Source organism: Sphaerodactylus townsendi, linkage group LG14, assembly GCF_021028975.2.
Source record: "Sphaerodactylus townsendi isolate TG3544 linkage group LG14, MPM_Stown_v2.3, whole genome shotgun sequence".
NCBI lineage: Eukaryota > Metazoa > Chordata > Lepidosauria > Squamata > Sphaerodactylidae > Sphaerodactylus > Sphaerodactylus townsendi.
The window spans coordinates 31,104,687-31,130,178 of record NC_059438.1 but is presented as its reverse complement, the minus strand read 5'-3'; the positions used below and the strand labels follow the sequence as shown (position 1 = coordinate 31,130,178).

The following is a 25,492-nucleotide window of genomic DNA, read 5'->3' as shown; positions in this document are numbered from 1 at the left end:
AGGAGAGGGAGGAAAGCAGAGACAGTTTCAGTCAGACACAGTGGCGTAGCAAGGGGGAAAAGCACCCAGCACACTGGTGTGTCCTCTGCCCCCGCCCCGGAATGCCCCCCCCCCAGAACACCCCCGCCAGGTCCCACAGGGGTGTGTGCCCAGTGCGTTGCGCCCCTGTCCCCTTGGAGTTACGCCTCTGCTCAGACATACACATTCCAAAAAGCAGGTAACATTCTTGACTTGACAACTCTCTTTCTCAGGCCAAAAGCACGAGAAGGGCCTCCTTAACAAACAACATGGCAGGAACCAAACTAACTTGGCAAGGGTCATGATACTGGATTTTGCCTAGTTGATGCAACCCAACCCACAGCTAAAAATACTAAAGCCATCACAATCAACTGAGCTTCAGAACTCTTGTCCAGGCTTGGATTCAACCAAGGTGAAACAGACAAGCTCCCCCTGGATTTTTCAACCAAAACTGTCTTGCCCATCAATAAACCACACATGAATTCATAATCACGAAGACAATTAAAACCAAGTAACCAGAGAGACAAATCAGTGGACCGTGGCTAATCTGGATCTGTTTATATGCTCAATAATTTTGTGCACGCAAACTTTCCCAGTAAGTGGTTATTTTTTGACCAGTGCCAACATTGGATTTTTCTGGACAGGCAGCATAGAAATGTTGCAAATCAACAAATGAAATCTATGTACACCTGTACGCACACCTGTTATGACACCATATACCACTTAATATAACAAGTCATATTAATTTTAAGTTTTCTTGACGCTCCAGGACTGGGTCTTGGCACCTAAAAAGTACAGTGTGCTCAACTCAGTAACAGAAACAGGGAAGGAAAGACAGCATATTACTCCCATTCTGCAGTCACTCGATTGACCGCCCACCAGTTAACGGGTTCGATTCAAAGTAACGACGATCACACGCAAAGCCAGTCACAGCCAAGGTTCCTCATACCTGTAGGCGCTCCTCTCCTCCTATGCTGTATCACAACAGCTTCTCTCATCTGAGAAGAGCCTTTGGCACATGCCACCCTACAGACGGTAAGATCCACAATGCCTGCACATGTGTATTCTCTGTCATCGTCCTGACCTTATGGAATATCCTGCCTAAAGAAGTCAGGAAGGCTCCTGTTCTCCTGGCTTTCTGAGAACTATGCAAAACCAAATTATTCAAGAGGGCATTTTTATGAAGGTAACAGGGCTATACAATAATGGAATGGTTCAGAAAGATGCTTTCACAATGGGATAAGAACATAAGAACATAAGAAAGAGCCTGCTGGATCAGACCAGAGTCCATCTAGTCCAGCTCTCTGCTACTCGCAGTGGCCCACCAGGTGCCTTTGGGAGCTCACATGCAGGATGTGAAAGCAGTGGCCTTCTGCTGCTGCTGCTCCCGAGCACCTGGTCCTCTAAGGCATTTGCAATCTCAGATCAAGGAGGATCAAGATTGGTAGCCATACATCGACTTCTCCTCCATAAATCTGTCCAAGTCCTTTTTAAAGATATCCAGGTTAGTGGCCATCACCACCTGCTGTGGCAGCATATTCCAAACACCAATCACACGTTGCGTGAAGAAATGTTTCCTTTTATTAGTCCTAATTCTTCCCCCCAGCATTTTCAATGCATGCCTCCTGGTTTTAGTATTGTGAGAAAGAGAGAAAAATTTCTCTCTGTCAATATTTTCTACCCCATGCATAATTTTATAGACTTCAATCATATCCCCCCCTCAGATGTCTCCCCTCCAAATTAAGGGATAAGGGACCTACAGTGTATGGTCAGTCCCATATGTTCCTATATTACCCTGCTTTGTAACTTCTGCATTGTTTAACGTGTCATATTAATGCTTATGGCTTGTTTTAGATTGCTGCTTGGTTTCAGATTTCTCCAATTGCAATTAGATGACATCGTTTATTGGATGACCCATCCTAGTCACTACGTTGACTCACAGGCCGATTACCCACCGGAGCTCTGGATCATGGAAGCATGTTGTGGAAAGAAATCTTATCCTGATGCACTTCTTCTTTGCGGTGTGCCGAAAGAGGAGGTATGTTGGAGCAAAAAATCCTGTCCTGAAGTACTTCCTTTTTGCAGCGTGCCGAGAGGTGGCGCACAGGGGCGAGATTTCTCATCCTGATGCGCTTCCTCTTGCCTTGCGCGTGCTTCTAGCTTTCCGCGGGGAAAGCAAGAGCACTTCTGGTGCATCTTTTCGCAGCAGACCAAGCAAGGGCGGGGAAGAGCCAGTAGTGGGTAAACAGCCACTGTGCAACTCACCTTGAAGCGCAGTAAGAAACGCAAACGATAAAAAAGAAGAAGAAGAAGAAGAAGAAGAAGAAGAAGAAGAAGAAGAAGAAGAAGAAGAAGAAGAAGAAGAAGAAGAAGAAGAAGAAGAAGAAGAAGAGTTTGGATTTATATCCCCCCTTTCTCTCCTGCAGGAGACTCAAAGGGGCTTACAATCTCCTAGCCCTTCCTCCCTCACAACAAACACCCTGTGAGGTAGGTGGGGCTGAGAGAGCTCTGAGAAGCTGTGACTAGCCCAAGGTCACCCAGCTGGCGTGTGTGGGAGTGTACAGGCTAATCTGAATTCCCCAGATAAGCCTCCACAGCTCAGGCGGCAGAGCTGGGAATCAAACCCGGTTCCTCCAGATTAGATACACGAGCTCTTAACCTCCTACGCCACTGCTGCCCAAAGTGGTCCAGATTAGATACACGAGCTCTTAACCTCCTATGCCACTACAATGTAAATAAAGTCCCTGGAAAAGTTACATTTTATTTCACGGACTCTAAGAACTGGTTCTCCCGTACGAGCTGCCAGAATAACGCAGCATTGCTGAAGCGTTCCTTACCTGGGCTTCCTTCCGGTTAGCCTCAGATACAAATCGTAAAGCAAGGCTGGGAGTCTGTGACTGACCGTTGTCCAATACTGGTGGATCAGGTAGCTTGAAGTCATGTTAGTGCTGGGGATTCTGAAGGCTTTCTCCAAGGGTGTCCTCTTGTATGTGGATATGACATGACTTTCTGCAAGATAAAAATGAAAACAGATGTTCCCGTCAAAAGGGCGACCGTGCTGAGTGAACGCTGGCAATAGCAGGCTGATGTGTCTGAACTGAATTAAGACCGGCAGATGGCGCAAAGCAGGGGGACACTGTTGGCGTCACACTCTTGGTCTTCTATCACAAACCCAGCTGGGAGAAATGGAGTCCTCTTTCACCATTATTGTTTTCAATTCGGGTTTACATTTATTAAAAAGGCTGCACTGTTGTAACAAATAGAAAGCCAACTCTTCAATCACTTCAGCTTTTGTGCTTAGAGATGACCATGGTAAATACAGTTCTTGTTTCTCACTCTCTGCTCTTGGAGATAAAGAGGTGGAAGAGCTTTGCGGTGGTGGGGGGCAGAGAGAGTTGCGGTTCCTTGGGGGAGAAAAGGACATGAGTGGCAGGTTCAAATGCTGGCAATTGTACTTTGCCCAGAGTGTCCCTATCAAATTTTGTCTGTATTATAAGTTTGTTCTTTTTACTCAAAAGGAACATGTTTTCCAGGGCGTTAAAAACAGAGACATACCACATGGAAGTCTCATTTTCACAAATTACAGATGACAGTATACAACTAGGGGCTCATAAAACTGAACTCTCTTCCCAGTGAGAAGATGTCCTGCACACAGAAAGCCAGCAAATCAGGATCCAAACTGGGCTGGAATCCTTCTCCCTAATATCTAAATCTCTATGTGCAGCAACTTATTTATGATTTTGGACATAGCGGAACATTTGGGCACGTGATACTCTGCCAGCAGACTAAATTAAGGCCCCTTCCGCACATCCAGAATAATGCACATTCAATCCACTTTCACAATTGTTTGAAAGTGAATCTTGCTATTCTGCACAGTCAAATCCAGCTTCAAAGTGGATTGAAAGGGACAGGCACACACCAGCTGCTTCGTTTCCTTGTTGCAAGAATTTGGCCTTAAAGTGGGGAACCTTTTGTGGAGTTGCAGGGAGCACCTGTGCAAAGATAATTTCTATATAATACTGTGCTTGAGTTTTACAATTGAGTTTTACAATTGAGTTTTACAATTGTGATGCTCATACTGTAAAGAAAATGTATAAATACTAGAAGCCCTACAATCGAGATCCGCTTCTCATTCTGCTAATCATACAAAAATGCTTAGAGAGTTGCACTCCAAACTAGCTTAATCTGGAATGAGCAGATACTGTCTGTGCTGTTGGTAAGAGACTCACAAACAATGAGAAACACAAACCTAACCTATAAAATAAGCCAGGAACCGAACGGTTGAGAAAAGCTGAGGGAATATTAAAACCTGCATTTTATCATACTGTGCTCACAGGAGTTATATTAAAACATTTACATCCATTTGAAATTGTGGAAATTCAATGGAAATATAAATCCAGGGGTTGCATCCAGAGGTGGAATTCAGCAGATTCGCAACACTTCCGCCGAACTGGTTGTTAAAACGGTGCTTGTAAACAGCCAGTTGTTAAATTATTTGAATCCCACCACTGGTTGCATCTCCAATAAAACAATTAAAACACAATAACGGCACGCAAACTGTTACAAAGATTAATCGGTTAGCGTTGCCAAGATTGACTTGATGCATTTTATTTATTCATTCATTCATTCATTCATTCATTCATTCATTCATTCATTCATTCATTCATTCATTCATTCATTCATTCATTCATTCATTCATTCAATTTTTATACCGCCCGATCCCCAAAGGGCTCCGGGTGGTGAACAACATAATTCAAACAACAAGTAGGAGCAGGCCATACACAAAATATAAATACATAAGCTCCATCCCATAATCATCGATAAAATAACCTAAAAACTCATATAAAACAGCGAGTAACAGTTAATACATAAATAGACAAGAGGCGTCCTGAAACCCCAATTTAAAACCTACCCCCAGAAGGGGGACGGCGGGCCCCTCAATATGAGGGGACCCTGAAGTAACAGCACCAAGGCAAAGAGCAGTAAGGGAAAAGAAATAATGAGGTGTTTTCAGAAATCACGGGAACAAATGCATGATGCGACAAAATGCCATTGGTTCCTATATATGCAAGTAAGAAATAAATTTGAAACAAATAAGAGGAAATGGGTTTTTGCACAAGACCAAACAGAATTTGAAAAGCTTCTTTGTTCTGCTGATGAGAAGCTGATGAAGTAAATAGAGAAATACCTGTTGATTTTTCAGACTGAGAAAGAAACAGTTAAAGAAATAATGATAAAATGGGCACAAAATGGAGGAAGAAATATAGCAATGGAAGAATGGGAGCAATCTTGGAAGAGGCTCAATAAGTTTACATTAAGTATGAATTTGAAAGAAAACTATTATAAAGTCTGCCCTAGATGGCATTTAACACCAGTTATAGTTTCGGAAATGTGTACAAATGGTTCCCCAATCTGTTGGAAATGTAAAAAAAAAATAAACATTGGCGGTCCTGTAAAAAGATTCAGAAGTTCTGGCAAAAGGTTACTGGTTTAGTTCAAAAAATATGAAAGATGAAATTTGATATGAATCCTGAAATGTACCTGTTAGGAATATTAGATATTGAAGTATTAAATAAATTGAAGAATGAAATAAGAATGATTCCTTGTTTCTTTATACAATTATTCTATTGTTTTTCAAACAAAGGGATTTTTTTAAAAGTAGGTTGCAGCCACTTGAGCTGTGGAGGCTTATCTGGGGAACTAAGATTAGCCTGTGCATTCCAACACACGCCAGCTAGGTGACCTTGGGCTAGTCACAGCTCTACGGAGCTCTCTCAGCACCACCCACCTCACAGGGTGTTTGTTGTGGGGAGGGGGGGAGGGAAAGGAGATTGTAAGCCCCTTTGAGTCTCCTACAGGAGAGAAAGGGTGGGGGGTATAAATCCAAACTTTTCTTCTTCTTCTTCTAGATCTACAGCGGCTGCACAGCTACCAAAACTCAGCACTAGCAAATTGAGGTTATTATCATTTCTATCACCACTTCGAGCAAGAACCTTGTGACCCCACTCCATTCTGATGTGCTATGTGGTATGAGGCCACCATACTAGCCACTGCTACATCTCACATATACGCTGCAAGGAGCTACGACCAACATAGTCCATGTGGCAGGATTTTGCACAAACCGCAGTATGGCTGTACAACTTTTTTCTGTGGATTAAAGCCAGAGAAAACCACCCAGGCGTGGAGAATGATTCCCAAACAACTGTCCTACTTAATAATTTGCTGCAGCGCCACAGACTATTTTGTCTTCTCTTTCTCTGGGGGCTTAAAGGGAAAGACAGCTAATTGTAAAAGTCACTTTTGACTTACAGCCTAGGAAAAAAAAAATCAAAAATAGCTTTTGCCCAAGGCCGTCAGTTAATCAGACAAAAACTGGAGAGATGGTGATGTATTAAAAGATCACTCGGGAAAAGCTACCACGGAGAGGATCACGTTCTGAGTGAATGTTTTGGAGTAGGGCGCAGGGGCCGTAGTAAGATTAACCCAGTTGGACTTTACTGACAGGAACGGAGCAGGGCAAAGGAGCTTAGTCGATTGCTTTAAAAGGCCTGACGCTGCAGCTCTGAGTCAGCAGGAACAGAGGAAATGTTTGCAGAGGGAGTGGAGTAACAATTTAAATTAAAATAATCTGGCTTAGGAGTGCTGGCTAAGCAAAGAGGGATAAAACTTTTTCAAAAATAAAGAACGAACATGTTAGCATAACCGAGCCCTCTGGAACGTTTCTGATATGCTCAGTGATTTCACAGAGCAATAATGGTGGCAAGTATTCACGCAATGTAATGGGCAACAGCAGTGGACTCTAATCTGGAGAACTGGGGTTGTATCCCCCCTCCTACACATGAAGCCTGCTGGGTGACCTTGGGCCAGTCACAGTTCTCTCTGAACTCTCTCAGCTGCACCTACATCACAAGGTGTCTGTTTTGGGGAGAGGAAGGGAGAGGAGTTTGTAAGCTGCTTTGGAACCTCATTACGGGAAACAAAAGTGGGGTATAAATCCAAACTCCTCTTCTTCTTCTCCTACAAATTTTGTAACGACACCTCTCTGACTTCGACCATGCTGATTTAACACAATATCACCTCGTGCCCCTCACTTTCAAAAGAAACGTCGTTTATACAGAGAATTTAGAAGAAGAAGAGTTGGATTTATATCCCCCCTTTCTCTCCTGTATGGAGACTCGAAGGGGCTGACAAACTCCTTTCCCTTTCCCCCTCACAACAAACACCCTGTGAGGTAGGTGGGGCTGAGAGAGCTCTGAAGAACCATGACTAACCCAAGGTCACCCAGCTGGTGTGTGTTGGAGTGCACAAGCTAATCTAGTTCCCCAGATAAGCCTCCACAGCTCAAGTGGCAGAATGGAGAATCAAACCCGGTTCTTCAGATTAGAGTGCACCTGCTCTTAACCACTATGCCATGCTGGCTCCCCGCTGTTCCATGACAAACATTGCAAGACTACTACAACAGCAATAAAGGCATAACTTTTAAAGTGTATTGCTCATGATTGTACTTCTGCAGAATCAGGATAGCTTATATTACTATTCTATAAATGACAAGACACTTTTAATTTTGCTGTTCACCGTACCGAGGCATTGGGGAGTACATACCCACAGTTTAGGCAACTCTGTCAAAGCAAATATGAGGACCCTGGGGAATCCTGTTAAAACCCTAGCACTGTTCCAGAAAGCCCTAAATTGTTCAAGGTTGAATCCATGACCTTCTACACTAGATAAGGATACAAGATACGAATTCTCATTTGGCTGTTCATCAGAAACTCCACGCTGCATTTGAGCTAATAAGAAACCTTTGTTTGTATGAGGCTGTGTGTGGGAGGGTACCTATATTTATTTATTTACTTCACGTATACGCCATCTTTCTCCCCAATGGAAACCCCAAATGGCTTACACTGTTCTCCTCTTCTCCATTTTATTCTCACAATAACCCCATGAGGCAAGTTATGTTGAGAGGGAACGACTGGCCCGAAGTCACCCAGTGAACGTCCGCGGCCAAATTTCTTTGGCTACCTGGTGCTGCGACATATTTACCCTCCTTTATCAGCTGGCTTCCCTCCATGCAAATTCCCAGGCCAAAAGTGCCCCCCCCCCCCTGTTTTCAGTTCATTAGGACACAGCCGGCAGAGGATAGCGGTTGCACAGATGTACGAAGACGTGGAAGACACTATTAACGCTTGCAAAGTATGTGCAGCCATCTTCATTGTCGCTCCAAGATTCAACAGCATTCCTGCCATGATCCCTATTTGGTGGCTTCCTTAAGCCCAGACAACACAACACAAGGAGGCAGAAGATTCTTACAATTTATGTCCCCCATTAATGTGTTCAGTGGTCACCAAGGGTCTTGCGGATCAAAGCCTTGGGGCAATAATATCCTCAACCTTCTGTGGGTTTAGCCTTATGACCTTTGGTAAAACCTGAGTGCCAGCCAGACCTGTTCAGTGGTTTATGAATTGCGCTGCCAAAATGCCTTGCATCTTTTCAGCCCCCCTGCTGCTGTGGGTGAACTTCTGCTCTCAGACGCACAGCGCGGAGCTCGACTGCCTACTCGGCATTCTGTCTCTATGCAGAATTCTGGCTGACCTCAATAAGTGTGGGTTTTTTTTGGACATAATGCACAACAAGGGAGATCTGCAATGTACAGCAGGGGAAATTTTGCCCTCGGCCACTTTCACAGAAGGGGGACTGCGCAAGCCTGTGAGTTTGACTGGCGTATCGGGAGAAGAGTGGATACGGCCTGAACGGTGAAAACAAAAAAGAAAGGGATGCAGTCGAGGAATGATAGCCCGAATGGGAAGATGCCTGCTCTCTCTTGGAACTCTGCAGTCCAATGAAGGGAAAAGGAAAAAAAATCCCCTTTGAGCGTGTAAAGTCTGCAGCAAGTTCTCACCCCCACCGTTTGGTTCTGGAAGAATAAAAATAGGTCAATTGATGTTATGTGTGAAGGAAAAGTGGAACAGATTGGAGAGGTGTTGGGGCACATGCCCACTTTCTCCTTCTACCATGTTTCTCCGAAAATAAGACAGTGTCTTATATTAATTTTTGCTCCCAAAGATGCGCTATGTCTTATTTTCAGGGGATGTCTTATTTTTCTGCTCCACAGCTGCATGCTCGGGTGTTCTGTTTGACGGGCATGCTTCCAAACAAAAACTTTGCTACGTCTTACTTTTGGGGGATGTTTTATATTTAGCACTTCAGCAAAACCTCTACTATGTCTTATTCTCAGGGGATGTCTTATTTTAGGAGAAACAGGGTATATGCACAAAGAAAAGGAGACCTTAGCACAGGACAGATGATTCACTCAGCTTGCAAGTGGAAATGGTGCTCACAAACTAAGGCAAGACTTCAGGTTTCCCAACTTCCTGGATTATTTGCAAGAAGGGTTTCAGTTCCAACCCAACCTCCCTATGAGGTAGGCAGGTAGTGTGACAAATGGGTTCATTAAATCAGTAAGAGTGCAAGAGAGCACAGGTCCAAGGTTTTATTGCAGGCAAGAGCACACAAAATAAATACTCAGTTCAGGCAAAACCAAAACAACAACCTACCTAGTCCTGTTTTAGGGTGCTAACTAAACCTTCTCCAGCCACAAGACAAATGGCAGACTCAGCTGGCGATTCCTCAGCCATAGTTTTCCAGTCTGCGTTGTTGAGCTATGCTACACAGATTCCTCCATATGTAGCAGTTCTGCCTACTCCACACCACAAAATCCACTCCTTTTATCTGAGCGACAGCCAATTCCCTTCTTTTTGCCAGCTGTCCCAACTACACTTAGCACACTATCTCTCTGCCTGAAACTAAATTATTTTCAACTGGCTCCTTCACCCTTTGTCTTACAGAAATATTTAACCAATTTTAAATGTTAATTACTCAAGGAGCAGCAGTGGCGTAGGAGGCTAAGAGCTCGTGTATCTAATCTAGAGGAACCGGGTTTGATTCCCAGCTCTGCCGCCTGAGCTGTGGAGGCTTATCTGGGGAATTCAAATTAGCCTGTGCACTCCCGCACACGCCAGCTGGGTGACCTTGGGCTAGTCACAGCTTCTCGGAGCTCTCTCAGCCCCACCTACCTCACAGGGTGTTTGTTGTGAGGGGGGAAGGGCAAAGAGATTGTAAGCCTCTTTGAGTCTCCTACAGGAGAGAAAGGGGGGATATAAATCCAAACTCTTCTTCTTCTTCCTCTTGACAGGCTGTCTTCAAGACAGTGAATGGAAATCATCACTGGCCACCAGTTCACACAGTTTGCTCATAATGTGTGTGAGAACTACGGCTAAACTCCAACCCGAATGAATGTTTTGTCAAGTGGGAATCTCTAGAGAAGCTGATTAGGAGGTATGAAAACAAATGATAATTTTGCACCGAGAACCTATGTAGGAAAACAATGAATATACAAAAAGAAACACTTAGAAAAAATGAAAGCATACTTCAGTGCATTCAAATAAAGAGAATTGTCTATTTTTTTCAATCAAAGATAAAAATCTCAGCAGGTTTGGTCTGGTTTGCTTGCTACACTTTGAGAAACTGAACTCACGCCTTCTCTTCGTTATCAGATTAAACGTTGATAACGAGCATTTAGTAGATAAATCATGGAGAACTCTGCTGCTAAACAGTTTGCATAGGCAAAGCCTTTTAAAATTGTTTCGTCCAGATTCTCTAACTTCTCATTTCAAAAGGAGTGCCTTGTAACAAGGTTGCACCCCTTGAGAAGTACATGCGTAGTTCTACTAGAATCACTGTTCCATTTGAGCAGAGGTGTATGCGGGGGGGGAAGAGGGGGGGATGGCACCCAGAGACAACTTCTTTGTGTAAGGAACGCCCCTTGAGCAGAAGCTACTCTTCCACTGCGGCAAAAGAGCCACTTGGAGGAAGTCTCTGTTGTTTGGAGGAAGTCTTCAACATAGAATGGTAGAATGTGGGAAGAATCACATCCTAAAATCAAACATGTTTTAGCCTGTCAAATATTTCTACAGGAAGAGGAGGAGGAGGAGGAAGAGGAGAACTACATGGTCCATTTCTAGACCAAAACAGAAGTGGACAAAGATAAAACCTGGCAATGGTTTATAACTGGAACTCTGAAGAAGAAAAAACCCCCAGAAAGCTTGTTTCTAGCTGCTCAAGAACAAGCTATCAGAACAAAAACAATTAAAGCCAAAATGGAAAAATCAGAAACTGATTCAAAATGTAGATTATGCGCAGCAGCAGAAGAATCATGCAACATGCAAGAAGACAGTACAAACAGATCATAAACAACACCATAACACAGTTGCTAAAAAGCAACTATACATTATTCACGGGATAATGTATAAAAATTATCATTTGCCAACAGAAAAAAACATTGGTCGGAACACATTGTAGAAAAAGTAGTTGAAAATCAGCAGATCAAAATATTGTGGGACTTCCCAGTACAAACAGATGAAGTGTTGGTACATAATACACCAGACATAACAGTGGATGAAGAGGAAAAAGTACGAGTAATTGATGTCACAAGGATGGAAAAAGATGACAAAATGCCAAGATGTGAGAATGGAAGTTGATAGATTTTGGCACAAACCAGTAGTCATAATTCCAGTGATTATCGGCAGAATGGGTACCATACCTAAAGACCTTGCATGGCACTTGAACCATCTGCTTGTTGATAACATCTCCATCTAGCAATTACAAAAGGCTACATTGCTTGGATCCATACATATACTACGCCAATGCATTACAGTATCCTAGGTTCTTTGGAAGACACTGACGCATATGGGGGTGAACACTAGCTTAAGATCTGGTGGCTGTAGCTTCATAAGATAACAACAATTGTTGTTATTGTTACTTTATTTATATGCCACCCTCCCCTTGCCAAAGCTGGGCTCAAGGCAGTTTACAAGAGAAAATATTTCTGAACAAGTAAATATCTAGGAGTACGGTCCAAGGTGAAAATCCTGAGACTAGAAATGTCTCCTTCCTTCCTTCCTTCCTTCCTTCCTTCCTTCCTTCCTTCCTTCCTTCCTTCCTTCCTTCCTTCCTTCCTTCCTTCCTTCCTTCCTTCCTTCCTTCCTTCCTTCCTTCCTTCCTTCCTTCCTTCCTTCCTTCCTTCCTTCTTCCTTCCTTCCTTTTTTTTTTTTTTTTTTTTTTTTTCTTTCCTTTCCTCCTTCCTTCCGCCTGCTCTTCCTCCCTCCTCCCCTCCCTTCTCTATACCGCCCTCCCTCTGAGGGCTCAGGGCGGTTCACAACAATGTTAAAACATACCTTAAAACATAATTTAAATATCAGTTACATAAAATCAGATCCCATTTAAAAATGTGGATGGTGTCTGGCTACCCCCTCCCCCCTTTTGTGCCCACAGGAGGCCAGATGACATGGTAGATATATTTTTAACCAGGCTGGCCAAACGCCTGGCAGAACAGGTCCGTCTTGCAGGCCCTGCAGAAACTCTATAAGTCTCGCAGGGCCCTGATCTCCCTAGGGAGCCTGTTCCACCAGGTAGGGGCCAGGGCTGAAAAGGCCCTGCCCCTTGTGGAGGCCAGCCTGATCATTTTTGGGCATCTTTATGGAGCAAAATATGGATTTTAGAAGTTAATGCTGGAATAGGATGGGCATTTCAGAATGAGTGAGGAAGAGGCAGGGTATAGAACTCAACTGCTGTCATATCCAAATTACGGTATGGTACAAAGGGGTTTTGGTCTAGAATGCCCAAGAAGCATCTGAGTTTGATGCTTAAAAAGTGTAACCAGCTACAGTGGGTACAAATGGATAAGAGACAGAAAGGCTGTAACTGGAGCCCCCTGAATTCTTGGAAATGAATAGCAGGCACACACCTCCCCCCCCCCCACCCTTGCTTTTCTGATATTTCTGGTGTGAGGAGGTTGTGGTGGTTGCAAGAATGGAGCAACAATATTTGATGTAGAACGGGTTGCCTTATTGTTGAAATGAGGCCTCACAGTGCTGCAAATGGAAAAGGTACGGAGGTAAGAACAGGTTGATGTTTATTCATTATTTATTGACTGTATTTATAGGCCACCTGCCTTGCTGAGATTCAAAGCGAAACTGGGAAACCGACAGAGCTGAAGATCTATCACAGCTCTAGAGGGGTAGGTTGGAATTAAGAAAAACAAACAAACAGAAGTCACTGGAGGGGTTGTGGCACAAGATGGTGATGCCAATATGGTGGCAGAAGGAAGGAAGGAAGGAAGGAAGGAAGGAAGGAAGGAAGGAAGGAAGGAAGGAAGGAAGGAAGGAAGGAAGGAAGGAAGGAAGGAAGGAAGGAAGGAAGGAAGGATCCTAGATCTAATTCTATGTGGGACCCAGGACCTGGTGCGGGAAGTCAGTGTTGTTGAGCCGATAGGGAACAGCGACCACAATGCTGTCAGATTCAGTATCTCTGCATGCGAACAAGTGACAACTACTAATGTAGTTACATTTGCCTTCAGAAAGGGAAATTTCTCAAAGATGAGGGGGATAGTGCGCAGGAAGCTGAAAGGGAAAATTAAGAGAGTCAAAAATGTCCAAAGTGCTTGGAGGTTATTTAAAAACACAGTCTTAAAAGCTCAGCCGGAATGTGTTCCGTGAGGTTAGGAAAGGCAGCGCCTAGTCCAAAAGAAAGCCACCATGGTTAACAACAAGGGAGGCTGAGGAAATTACAGGAAAAAAAAGATGCCTTTTAGAAAACGGAAGTCCAACTTAACTGATGAAGAATACCAGAGAGAACACAACTGCGGCAAAAGAGAAGCAAGCAGCTGTAAGGGAGGCAAAAAAGGATTATGAGGAACGCATGGCTGCTTAACATCAAGACTAGCAACAAACAAAGCTCTTCAAGCACATCGCGCCAGTGGTAGCCAGTTAGGAAAGCTTTAGGAACATTAGATGATGAAGGAACAAAAGGTGTGCTAAAAAGATGACAGTGAGATTGCAGAGAAGCTGAATGAATTCTTTGCATCTGTCTTCACCCAAGAGGAGGTGAGGAAAATTCCTGCACCTGAACCAAGCTTCTTAGGAGGTGAACTGCAGGAACCAGCTTAAGATAGTGGTAGACAAGCGAAGAAGCCCCGCGTTTTCATTGATAAACTAAATGCTACCAAATCCCCTGGCCCAGATTGCATTCATATCCAAGAGCGCGCCCAAAGAGCTCAAGCATGAAATTGCTGATGTTCTCACTTTAATATGCAACTTATCGTGGAAATCAGGCTCCATCCCTGAAGACTGGAAGATGGCCAATGTCACACCAATCTTTAAGAAAGGATCTAGGGGGGACCCGGGAAATTACAGGCCAGTCAGTTTGACATCTGTTCCTGGTAAATTAGTAGAATCTATCATTAAAGATAAAATTATTAAACAGGTAGAAAAGCAAGACCTGCTGAGGAAGAGTCAGCATGGCTTTTGTAGAGGCAAGTCCTGTCTTACAAACTTACTAGAGTTCTTTCGAGGGTGTAAACAGACATGTGGATAAGGGGGAACCAGTGGACACTCTCTACTTGGATTTCCAAAAGGCTTTTGACCAAGTTCCTCACCAGAGACTGTTGAGAAAACTCAGCAATGAAGGAATAAGAGGGGAAGTCCTCCTATGGATTAAAAACTGGTTGAGGAACAGGAAACAAAGGGTGGGTATAAATGGGAAGTTCTCACAATGGAGAGATGTAGGGAGTGGTGTCCCCCAAGGATCCGTTTTGGGACCAGTGCTCTTTAACCTATTCATAAATGACCTGGAAGTAGGGGTGGATAGTGTGGTGGCCAAGTTTGCAGATGATACCAAATTATGCAGGGTGGTGCAGAACCACAAAGGATTGCGAAGAGCTCCAAGGGTCCTCCTTTGATAAATTAGGTGAGTGGGCTAAGAAATGGCAAATGCAGTTCAATGTAGCAAAATGTAAAGTGATGCACATAGGGGCAAAAAATCCAAACTTCACATAATACTTACAGGGGTCAGTGCTATCAGTCACAGACCAGGAAAGGGATTGGGGCATCTTAGTTGATAGTTCCATGGGAATGTCAACTCAATGCATGGCAGCTGTGAAAAAGGCAAACTCTATGCTGGGGATAATTAGGAAAGGAGCTGATAATAAAACTGCAAGGATTGTCATGCCCTTATATAAAGCCGTGGTGCGACCGCACTTGGAGTACTGTGTTCAGTTCTGGTCGCCACATCTCAAAAAGGGATATCGAAGAGATAGAAAAAGTGCAGAGAAGGGCAACGAGGATGATTGGAAGGATTGGAGCACCTTCCTTGCGAGGAGAGGCCGCAGCCGCTTGGGACTCTTTAGTTTGGAGAGGAGATCGCCTGAGGGGGGATAAGCATTGGAGTCTATAAAATTAGGCGGGGGGTAGAAAATGTTGAGAAAGCGAGATTTTTCTCGCTTTCTCACAATACTAGAACCAGGGGGCATTCATTGAAAATGCTGGGGGGAAGAATTAGAACTAATAAAAGGAAACACTTCTTCACGCAACGTGTGATTGGTGTTTGGAATATGCTGCCACAGGAGGTGGTGATGGCCACTAACCTGGATAGCTTTAAAAAGGGCTTGGACAGATTTATGGTGGAGAAGTCAATTCATGGCTACTCTCAACCTTGATACTCCTTGATCCCCAGATTGCAAATGCCTTTACCAGTCCAGGTAAGTGCCTCTCAGGAGCAGCAGCAGCAGCAGAAGGCCATTGCTTTCACATCCTGCATGTGAGCTCCCAAAGGCACCTGGTGGGCCACTGCGAGTAGCAGAATGCTGGACTAGATGGACTCTGGTCTGATCCAGCAGGCTAGTTCTTATGTTCTTATGTTCTTAAGGAAGGAAGGAAGGAAGGAAGGAAGGAAGGAAGGAAGGAAGGAAGGAAGGAAGGAAGGAAGGAAGGAAGGAAGGAAGGAAGGAAGGAAGGAAGGAAGGAAGGAAGGAAGGGCAGACAGAGGATGATACCACTGTCATCTTGATACTGATAGTTGTCCTCTTCTGATGATCTTGCGACTGAGCTTGCTTAGAAATTCCTCTCCCAGTGTGAGAATAACGACACACATCTCAAAGGTTAACATGGTGCTACTTGCGATTAGGGGCGTACCAGAGTGGTGTATGAGGTTGTCTAACCCCGCCCCCAAGTCAGTTGAATTCCCGCACCCAGAACAATCCAGCTCCCACACTTGGAAGATCAGAACTTACTCCAAGCGTTGCCATACAAGTTCCAGTTGCTGTGGGGCAGAAGCTGGGAAGAGATGCAACATCAACCCAGAAGCCAGAACTCATGCGATGAATCCGGGTGGGGAGGGATCCCCTTCTGGAGATGGTGTAGGCTTGTTGGTGGATTTACATTGGTGGGCAAATCTGCCATCCCCTGGTTGCTGCAGGGCCCTGGGATGCCCGGCTATGGCACCCAGCTCCGTGTCAGTGCTCCTGAGCTCAGTGGCATGGTGAGGGCATGGTGGGGGGGGGGGCTTCCCTGGGGTGGAACTGGCAGTAGTTGGCTTTGACTGCTCTTTTAACCCCTGCACGCTGGCACAGGGACTCTTGGAGATATGCCACGATTTTTTATTTAAAGGGTTCATTAAAAAAACCTTCTTGGGCTTCCCATGTTTTGAGAAAGCCCTTTGGAGGGGGTGGGGTGAAGTCAGGGCGGCACTGAAGCAGCGCTGTGCTTGCCTACCCAACAGTTGTGGTCTGGGCTGTTAATGTTGTATGATGTGATGTCCAAGGTGAGAAAACGTTGGAGGAATTTCTGGGGTTAAGAGTGGGGCAGAGAATAAAAGGGAAGGAATACTGTACAGAAACTGCAACAGCGGTTTAGAACAGTAAAACTTGCTCCCTTTTCCTTCTCCAGTTTTTGGACGATTCAGGGTTTGATGGATTTGTGTCCAAACAGTGATTTGAAGATTGATCATTTGAGCACTTAGCAAGCAATATAGAGGAGCTGAGATTGGCAGAATGGATTCAAGCCCTCAGAAACTCATCTAGCGCTGGGATCGATAGTAGCTGGCAAAAAAAGGTAATGGAGCAGAGACCAGCCTCGAAATCTCTACAGAGATTACAGTTCACTCACCCGTCAAAAACCATCTTGCCCAAGGAGAGAAAAGCTCGGTGTATACCATCTGGCTCACAGTGATTTTACCTGGATTGGCCTCCCTCTCCACCAACTGCCAATACAAGCTTGCTTAAAAGCTGTTTCAAATGCTGCTATTATTGTATTTCTCTAATTGCTACCAAATGCCTCGTGTGCTTTTTTTTAAAACGCAGAAAGGTGGAGTTGGAATTTCCTAAGCAAAATCAGAAGTACCAGCAAACTGTCAGTCTGAGGCCAAGCCTTCCGCGATTTGCCACGCTTGTGGGGTGCTGCCAGCATAATAACGCCGATGTGCACTCCCCCCCCCCTGGGACCGCTCACACGGATGGTCCCGTAGGGTGGGGAAGACGGGCGCAGCCTGGGCGCGAGAGTAAGTTGTAACAAGCTCCCCGAACGCCTTACCATCCCCTCCGGCCTTCTGGCATGTCGCATAGGCCAGGGGACACACCCACCCTGCCCTGCGCGACAGCTCTGGAGTTGCAGGGCGGGGGGGGGGGGGATGTCCCCTGGCCTGTGCGATGTGCTGGAAGGTCGGAGGGGATGGTAAGACATTCGGGAAAGGGGGGGGGAAATGGTGGCATTGGAGGATGCTGCTTCCGAAAAACTTTGAAAGCAGCGTCTTCGTGCCGCTGGGGAGGGGGGGGGGGAGCGAAGGCAACGCTGCTGCATGCGAACAGCTCCCTAGGGATGGTGTTTTTGTTGTCCCTAAGATGCTGTTTATGGCCCGTGTGGAAAAGGCCCGAATGAGTGATTTCTGTAAGCCCCTGCTTCACTGGTAGTGAACACAACAGGCCCAGATGGTGTGTTTGCACAGGAGCACGCACTATCCTGGAGGAAAAAATAACATCCTGAAATGGTAGATGGACCACAGTGCCTAAATTAAGGAAGGAAAGAAAAATTTCCTGATTGTACATTTTGCAGACTTCTGAGAGAAACTCAGGCTGTTTCCGCATGGCGCAATTATACTGGGCTTGAACCAGGGTCTTACATACCTAGTCTAATCGATCCCTGTTTCTTCTTCCACATGACTCCCTGCTTCTTCCCAGGAGCAGAGTTAGGGCCAGAAGGAAATGCTCCAGTGTGCTCTGCACAAGCACAGGACTTCTGTATTTACTTCGGAAGCTTCTCTGAGCATGCACCGGGGCAGGCCTGGGTTAGAACCGGGAACCGTGCAGAATTCTCAGCTGCACAGGGATATTTCTCTTGCTCACCCCGGAATATTTTGGCTGTGCAGAAACGGCCTCAAAGAACTTTTAAAGTGATCTTCGTCTTTAGCAACTGAATGGAAAGATGTTGGCCCGGCCCTTCAGATGCCTAACCCAAGAGGAATGTCAGGCTTGGCCTGTTTCTTTACTATAGTTCTGCAGTGTGGTAGAGATATTTTTGCCCAAACTCAGAACCTAATTGTTGGGCTGTGAAGATTGAATGGTTACTTACAGCACATAAGAAGACTGGAGAGGACCAATAGTTTCTTCAGAGAAGTGGAAGTTGTTCTACTCACAATGGGTCACTTTTGCTTCCGGTAAACAGGGCTTTCAGGATTTTATTTCCAAAACCTGCTGACCTTTCCATCTAAGGTGGCAGTAGGACAAAGGAATGTGTGCCTCAGGAAGCAAAATACCTGTCCAGCCCCTTTCAGCTCCCTTAAACTATTGTCTATCCACAACTGAAGGCAGTGTTGTGTTTACTGCTTTGCCTTTTCTATGTATAACATCATTTTGTTTCCCAGTAGCAAAACAAGAAAGGTTTGGATTGTGCTGTTTGACATCAAAGCTATTTCCAGTATGCCTGTTCCACATTTGCGCTGCACAGTCAGTTAGAAAGGAATCTGAGAAATATGCCACCCAGTTAAAATGTTATGAAGAGAACTACATCCACAGACCAAAGAATGTGTAGGCAGAAAACAACAAAAAATCCCTCCACCTCATGGCAAATTCCAACATTTCAGCATTTTTGCAATTCAAAGCTTAAATCAGTAAGAAACATTTCTATTTCTGGGAATCTACATTTCAGGAAACGTTTGGGAAGTACCAAACATTTGTTTGAGTATATATGTTTCTTTCTTTCTAATCTTTAGGTATACCTCTTGCATTTCTTATTAACTGTCCATGATTTCCCTTGACATCTTTCTGACTTGAGATACATCTGAGCTGTTTCACAGTTTGTGGCCGCAAACTGCCACCTTGTTCAAGTGTTCCTCAAGAGGAAACCACGGCAGATCCTGGTTGCTGGCTATGTGAGTCATGTGACACATACACTTACACACACATATTGCAAACACATTTGCCTCCTCTGTGGAGTACATTTTAGATGCACTTGTAAGAACTCTACAGAGGCTAGAAATCTTATATCTTTGGGAACCACAATTTTTTTTGTCAGATACTGAAGAGTTCTGGAATAGAGTTGGACATATGCCATGTATGTAAATAATGAATATACTCTAACCAAATCTGAGGAGCTCTCTAAAATTAGGCTTTTCCCTGGCATGGATTGGCCTAATTCACTGGAATGTTGTTCCACTCAAAAGGGCCAGCCATGAGAAGAATGATACATTAAAGGGACTTGAAGGCTCTCCTAAGCAGAATTACTCCAGTCTAAACCTACTCTGCCCAAGACTGTGCAGTCAGACTCCCACCTGGCACCCCGTTGGAAGGACAAGTTGTAATACAGGTCTTTAAACACCTCTTCCCTTGCTGATTCTATCTACTTCCTGCACTGCAGCAGCTGCAGTTGAAGCATGGAATATCAACAGTGCTGACCGCCAACCTCCATTTTGTGCATGCTGCATTAATCCTACATCAAGAAGGAAGATGCCTTGTGCATGTAGTATGGCTGTTTGTCCCACAGAGGGCTACCAGGAGTGTTGAACCACGACCAGAGCGGACGAGCTTTTGGCATCGGAGCAGGGGAGTTTGCTGTGTGTGGTAGCAGCTCTTAAAACCTCCAGGCCGCAAACACTTACCCATCTCTCCCCAGCAGAAAGGGTTGATGCCGCCCGTCGTGCAGTTGTATATCAACATTGATTTTGGTCTGGAAAAACAAGCAGAGAAGGAAACCAAGAATGTTTTCAGTACAGGAAACCAAACTCAGTGCTGTTTTGATTATAAGAGCTGTTCTAAACTTTCAATACCCGTTTCTTGTCTGGACGATGATGAAGAAGAAGAGTTTGGATTTATACCCCACCTCTCTCTCCTGTAAGGAGACTCGAGGGGACTTACAAGCTCCTTTCCCTTCCTCTCCCCACAACAGATACCTTGTGAGGCAGGTGGGGCTGAGAGAGTTCAGAGAGGACTGTGACTACCCCAAGGTCACACAGCAGGAATGTAGGAGTGCGGAAACACATCTGGTTCACCAGACAAGCCTCTGCCACTCAGGTGGAGTGGGGAATCAAACCTGGTTCTCCAGATTACAATCCACCTGCTCTTAACCACTACACCAGGGGTCTGCAACCTGCGGCTCTCCAGATGCTCATGAACTACAATTCCCATCAGCCCCTGCCAGCATGGCCAGTTGGCTGGCCATTCTGCACTACACCCTGTACGGGCCATAATCTGTACTATACCCTGCACTACACCATGGTGAATTCTGAAGATTAGAGGCACCATTCACTTTTACATCCCCAAAAGTCAAATGGCATGAATGCCCCCTCCAATTCATGACTGCTACATGCGAAGATGGTCCTCTTTACCCTGTCCTCTCTCCCTAGCCTCAAACACATACCCCTCTGCTCAGAGCTGCTGTTTGACTAGTTAGGTGACACATACAGATAATCTGCCCAGTGGAGAAAATGACGGTTTCAGGACACTGGGAGAATGAGTGTGAATGCTGGATGGGCTGGCACCTTTTCTGTTCCCTCTTCCATACTGTGATTCTGTTCTGAATTTAAGGTTTCTACCTGCCAACAAAAAATGTTTGGAAAACGTTTATGGATCCTCCGTGGTCTCATCAAAATCAGTCTTTAAACTACAAATAAATTCGGCAGAGGCAAATTTACTGGTGGTCCCTTGTCTCTCTATGATGCGGCTAGCCTCCACCCGGGCCAGGGCCTTTACGGCCCTGGCCCCTGCCTAGTGAAATGTTCTTCTTCCAGCTGTTAGGGCCCTGCAGGACCTTGGGGAGTTCCACAGGGCCTATAAAACCGAGCTGTTTCACCGGGCTTTTGGTGAGGCTGGCCGCTGAGTCCGCCCCCTCTGTTGCCCTATGTGTCAGCGGCTTATCTGAAAATCTGCTAGTCCCTTCCCGGGGTTTAGTACTGAATGTCATCCACCTAATTAATTAATTATGGAAAGGTTACTGCTGCTACTGTTTTTATTGTTTTTATTGGGATTATTCGATTGTTTTAGCTGCAATGTATTGTGTTTGGTTGCCTGTGAACCGGCCTGAGCCCTTCGGTGGTAGGGCGGTCTAATAAGTCAAATAAATAATAATAATAATAATAATAATAATAATAACAACAACAACAACAACAACAACAACAACAACAATAACAATGACAATGATAATAATAAAAACCCATTTTCAGAGGTGAGCACTAATGAATCATTATATGACCCCTGAAAGTATAGTCTATAATATGGAGCTTGCCTTCTTGGAAAGATGCTAGCCCAGACCAGTGACTCAAGCAGAACTCTAACATTGGCCAATGATTTATTTAAGCGATTTTATCCAGCTTTGCAACCCCCTTTCTTTTGCTGCCAGGACACAGCTGACGTATGGTGATCCTGTAGGGCTTTTAAGGCAAGAGACTTTCAGAGGTGGTTTGCCATTGCCTGCCTCCTCCATGTCATGCACCTGATATTCCTTGGATGTTTCCCATCCCAATACCAGCCGGGGTCAGGGCGGAGAGTATGTGACTGGCCCAACGCCATCCAGCAAGTTTCCCTGGCGCGAGTGGGAATTTAAAAGTGGGTTTCCGAGGCCTTAGTCCAATACCTTAACCACTGCATCATGCTGTTTACACTAATTCAAAACTGGGACAGGTTCAAGGTATTTTGTCATCCCCAGGCGCGTGCCACCAGGCAGTCACCACCTGGGCGCGTGCCACCAGGCAGTCGAAGCCGAGCCTCTGCAGCATAGCATAGACCTGTGCAGTTACAATAGATGCACAGGGGGCAATGCCCACAATCTGCCATCTGCTGATGGTTTAGACGAGCTGACCCCTGGCAAGGCATCAATGCCGGCCTGCTCACTTAAACCCCCCAAGCAGTCTCAAGGGTTTGCCTAGAGAATTTCAATTCAAAGTGCCTTTACCTTTTAAACGGCTTGGGTCTAGGTTACCTGAAAACCCACTCACTGCTATGCTGGCCAGTCCACCAGATAAGACTCTCCTCACGAGACTAGCTTTCTGTGCAGGTGATGACAGGGCTTCCTCAGTGGTGGCCCCTGGCCTGTGGAATGCTCTTGCCCTAATTAATTAATTAATTAATTAATTAGGGCAAGAGCATAATTAATTAATTATTGCATTTATAAACCACCCCATCCCCTAAGGGCTCTGGGCGGTGAACAACAAATATTACAAAACAATATAACAATAACAATAACATTAAGATATCAACATCATTAAAATACATAAAATTACAGCGTTCTATGAGTCATTTGGCATCCAACATTAAAACTATCATTAAAACTTGTGTCATACTTGGCACCCATCCTGCTCTCTTTCAGGCAACAGGCCAAAATAGATTGTTTTACTCAAGAGTTTCAAATCACGGGTTACTTTTTTAAAAGTCTGCTTTCAGAGAGTCATTTTAAGTTGCTTGATGTTTTGTGTTGTTTTTATGTTCTTGCTGGCTTTTTAATGCTGTATGTTAATAGTTTATTAATTTCAATCACTATTATGCTGTTTTATGGTTTTTCATATTTCGCAAGCCGTCTTGAGAAGGTTTTCTGAACAATAATGTAGACATTTTCTAAACAAGCAAACGAACAGCTTTCCTTCTGAGTAGTCTGTTACATATTTGCATGAGTTACTGAAGTGGTTTTTCCTCCTCTAGAGCAGGAGTAAGACTCAGCACAGAAACACAGGGGTTGGAATTGATTGCCACTGAACATCAAACTTGGAAGAGACATCTTTTTTGATAAAAATGAGAGAAGCTATCTCCGGGAAACCTTGCTTCAAAGTGGCGTGAGAACTTTTTCTTCTGATTGTGGCTTCGGGTTTCAAAATGAATGTTGGTACGGAGGAAAAACACCATCGCTCAATAATATACACACAAAGGCCAGAACACCAACTTACTTGTGAACTGCAGTGTACCACCCGGCAGCAAGGATGAGATTAATAGCCACATCAACGGGAATGATGTCAGCAACTGCCTCTAGATTGCATTTCACCGTCCGTATAATGCCCTTTCCAGCCTGCAGGGGGGATGGAGAAAAGGTTAGTTAGCGCTTTCTGGGACAGAATGCCGTCGGTCCAATGAGCATGCAATTGAATCATGACACAAACTGAACAAAAAACCAAGAACTATTTTTACCATTTGGTAAAGACTAAGTGGCTATTCTGTTGCTCGTTTAAAACGACAGTAAATGTACATATGCCCTGACCTGAGTGGCCCAGGCTAACCCGATCTCATTGGGTCACAGAAGCTAAGCAGGGTCAGCCCTGGTAAGTATTTAGATGGGAGACCTCCAAGGAAATGACACAGAGGCAGACAGTGAAAAGACATCTCTGTAAGTCTCTTGCCTTGAAATGCTTATGGCAGTGGTGGCGAATCTTTGGCACTCCAGATGTTATGGACTACAATTCCCATCAGCCCCTACAATTGGCCAAGCTGGCAGGGGCTGATGGGAATTGTAGTCCGTAACATCTGGAGTGCCAAAGGTTCGCCACCATGGGCTTATGGGGTTGCCATAAGTAATAAGAGAAGAAGAGTTGGATTTATATCCCCCTTTCTCTCCTGTAAGGAGACGCAAAGGGGCTTACAAACTCCTTTCCCTTCCCCCACACACAACAAACACCCTGTGAGGTGGGTGGGGCTGAAAGAGCTCCGAAGAACTGTGACTAGCCCAAGGTCACCCAGCTGGCGTGTGTTGGGAGTGCGCAAGCTAATCTGAATTCCCCAGATAAGCCTCCATAGCTCGGTCGGCAGAGCCGGGAATCAAACCTGGTTCGTCCAGATTAGAGTACACCTGCTCTTAACCCCTTCAGGAGAGCCAGCATGGTGTAGTGGTTAAGACCAGGTGGATTCTAATCTGGAGAACCGGGTTTGATTCCCCACTCCTCCACCTGAGTGGCAGAGGCTCATTTGGTGAACCAGATGTGTTTCCAGACTCCTACATTCCTACTGGGTGACCTTGGCCTAGTCACAGTTCTTGGGAACTCTCTCAGACCCACCTGCCTCACAAGGTGTCTGTTGTGGGGAGAGGAAGGGAAAGGAGCTTGTAAGCCACCTTGAGTCTCCTTACAGGAGAGGAAGGTGGGGTATAAATCTTCTCTTCCTCTTCTTTGAGCAACTGTTACAGCTCCAGGAAAGGTTATATACAGTTGATGACCCATGTATGGAAATGGCTAGTTGTGGTCCTCGACCGGATGCGATGAAGGCAAGATACTTCAGACCTAGGAAAATGTGTGGCTACTGAGTGGCCCGTGGTGCACGATGCACATCTACCTGCTTGCCCCCTGCTGAGGCAGCAGCTGCAGATTAGATATAGATCCAGCAACCCTCACTGTTGCTATACATACCGCAATAAGAAAACCACTTGTTCCATTGAAGTTGTCGATCCAGCCCTGGGTGGGAAGGGAGAGAAAAAGGAAAACAAATGTTGGCTTTCATTGGGTTGAGATGGTATGCAAGTCAGCCCACGAATGGCGAAAGTCACACTCAGCTGGCCTGGAGTCATTGGATGGAAAAGAACCCATCATTGGGGTGAGATAAGTGTGGCTCTCCCAAGCTTGATCCCAGCCTCAATCATCACAGATATATTATCAAAGGCTTTCATGGCCAGAATCGACCGGCTGTTGTTGGCTTTTTTGGGGTATATAGCAGTGATCTGGTCGTTTTCTAACATTTTGCCCACATCTATGGTTGGCAGTCATAAATGCCAGCCATCGATGCGAGCAAAACATTATGAGCAAAAACTACCAGACCATGACCACGTAGCCTGGGAAAAAACCCAACACCCAGTTGGGAGGGGATTACAGTAGATATATAAATGTTTGAACATCTCACTCCAAGAAGGTCCTGAAATATAAGCTTATTTGAAACTTGCTATAAAGACTAGTCAATCAGCTCACGTTGTTGGAGGCTTAACTATTGACTGCAAAGTTCTGGTAAGAAAAAAAGCCCCGTATTGAGGAAGGGCTTCCTTCTCCCACCTTGCAGAACTTCAAAGCATAATGTATGAAGCAGCCCACCAACTCTTCACGTATCCCAGGAGATACTTGCCTGACGTACCTGTTCGCTCTCAATCAAAACTAACCATGAAACCCAACAAACCATGGTTTAAAATCCCTCTGATTC

General features: G+C 45.0%; 1 protein-coding gene across 1 annotated transcript in view; it reads right to left on the bottom strand.

Moving 5' to 3' along the window:
- FAR2 (fatty acyl-CoA reductase 2) overlaps nucleotides 1-25,492 on the bottom strand; it is a 124,181-nt gene that overhangs the window by 7,157 nt on the left and 91,532 nt on the right. The window contains exons 5-8 of the mRNA XM_048515348.1: nucleotides 24,715-24,759; nucleotides 23,269-23,387; nucleotides 19,996-20,063; nucleotides 2,856-3,027 (exon numbers count right to left, since the gene is read on the bottom strand). Coding sequence (XP_048371305.1) covers nucleotides 2,856-3,027; nucleotides 19,996-20,063; nucleotides 23,269-23,387; nucleotides 24,715-24,759 — 404 coding nt within the window. The remainder of the gene's footprint in view (nucleotides 1-2,855; nucleotides 3,028-19,995; nucleotides 20,064-23,268; nucleotides 23,388-24,714; nucleotides 24,760-25,492) is intronic.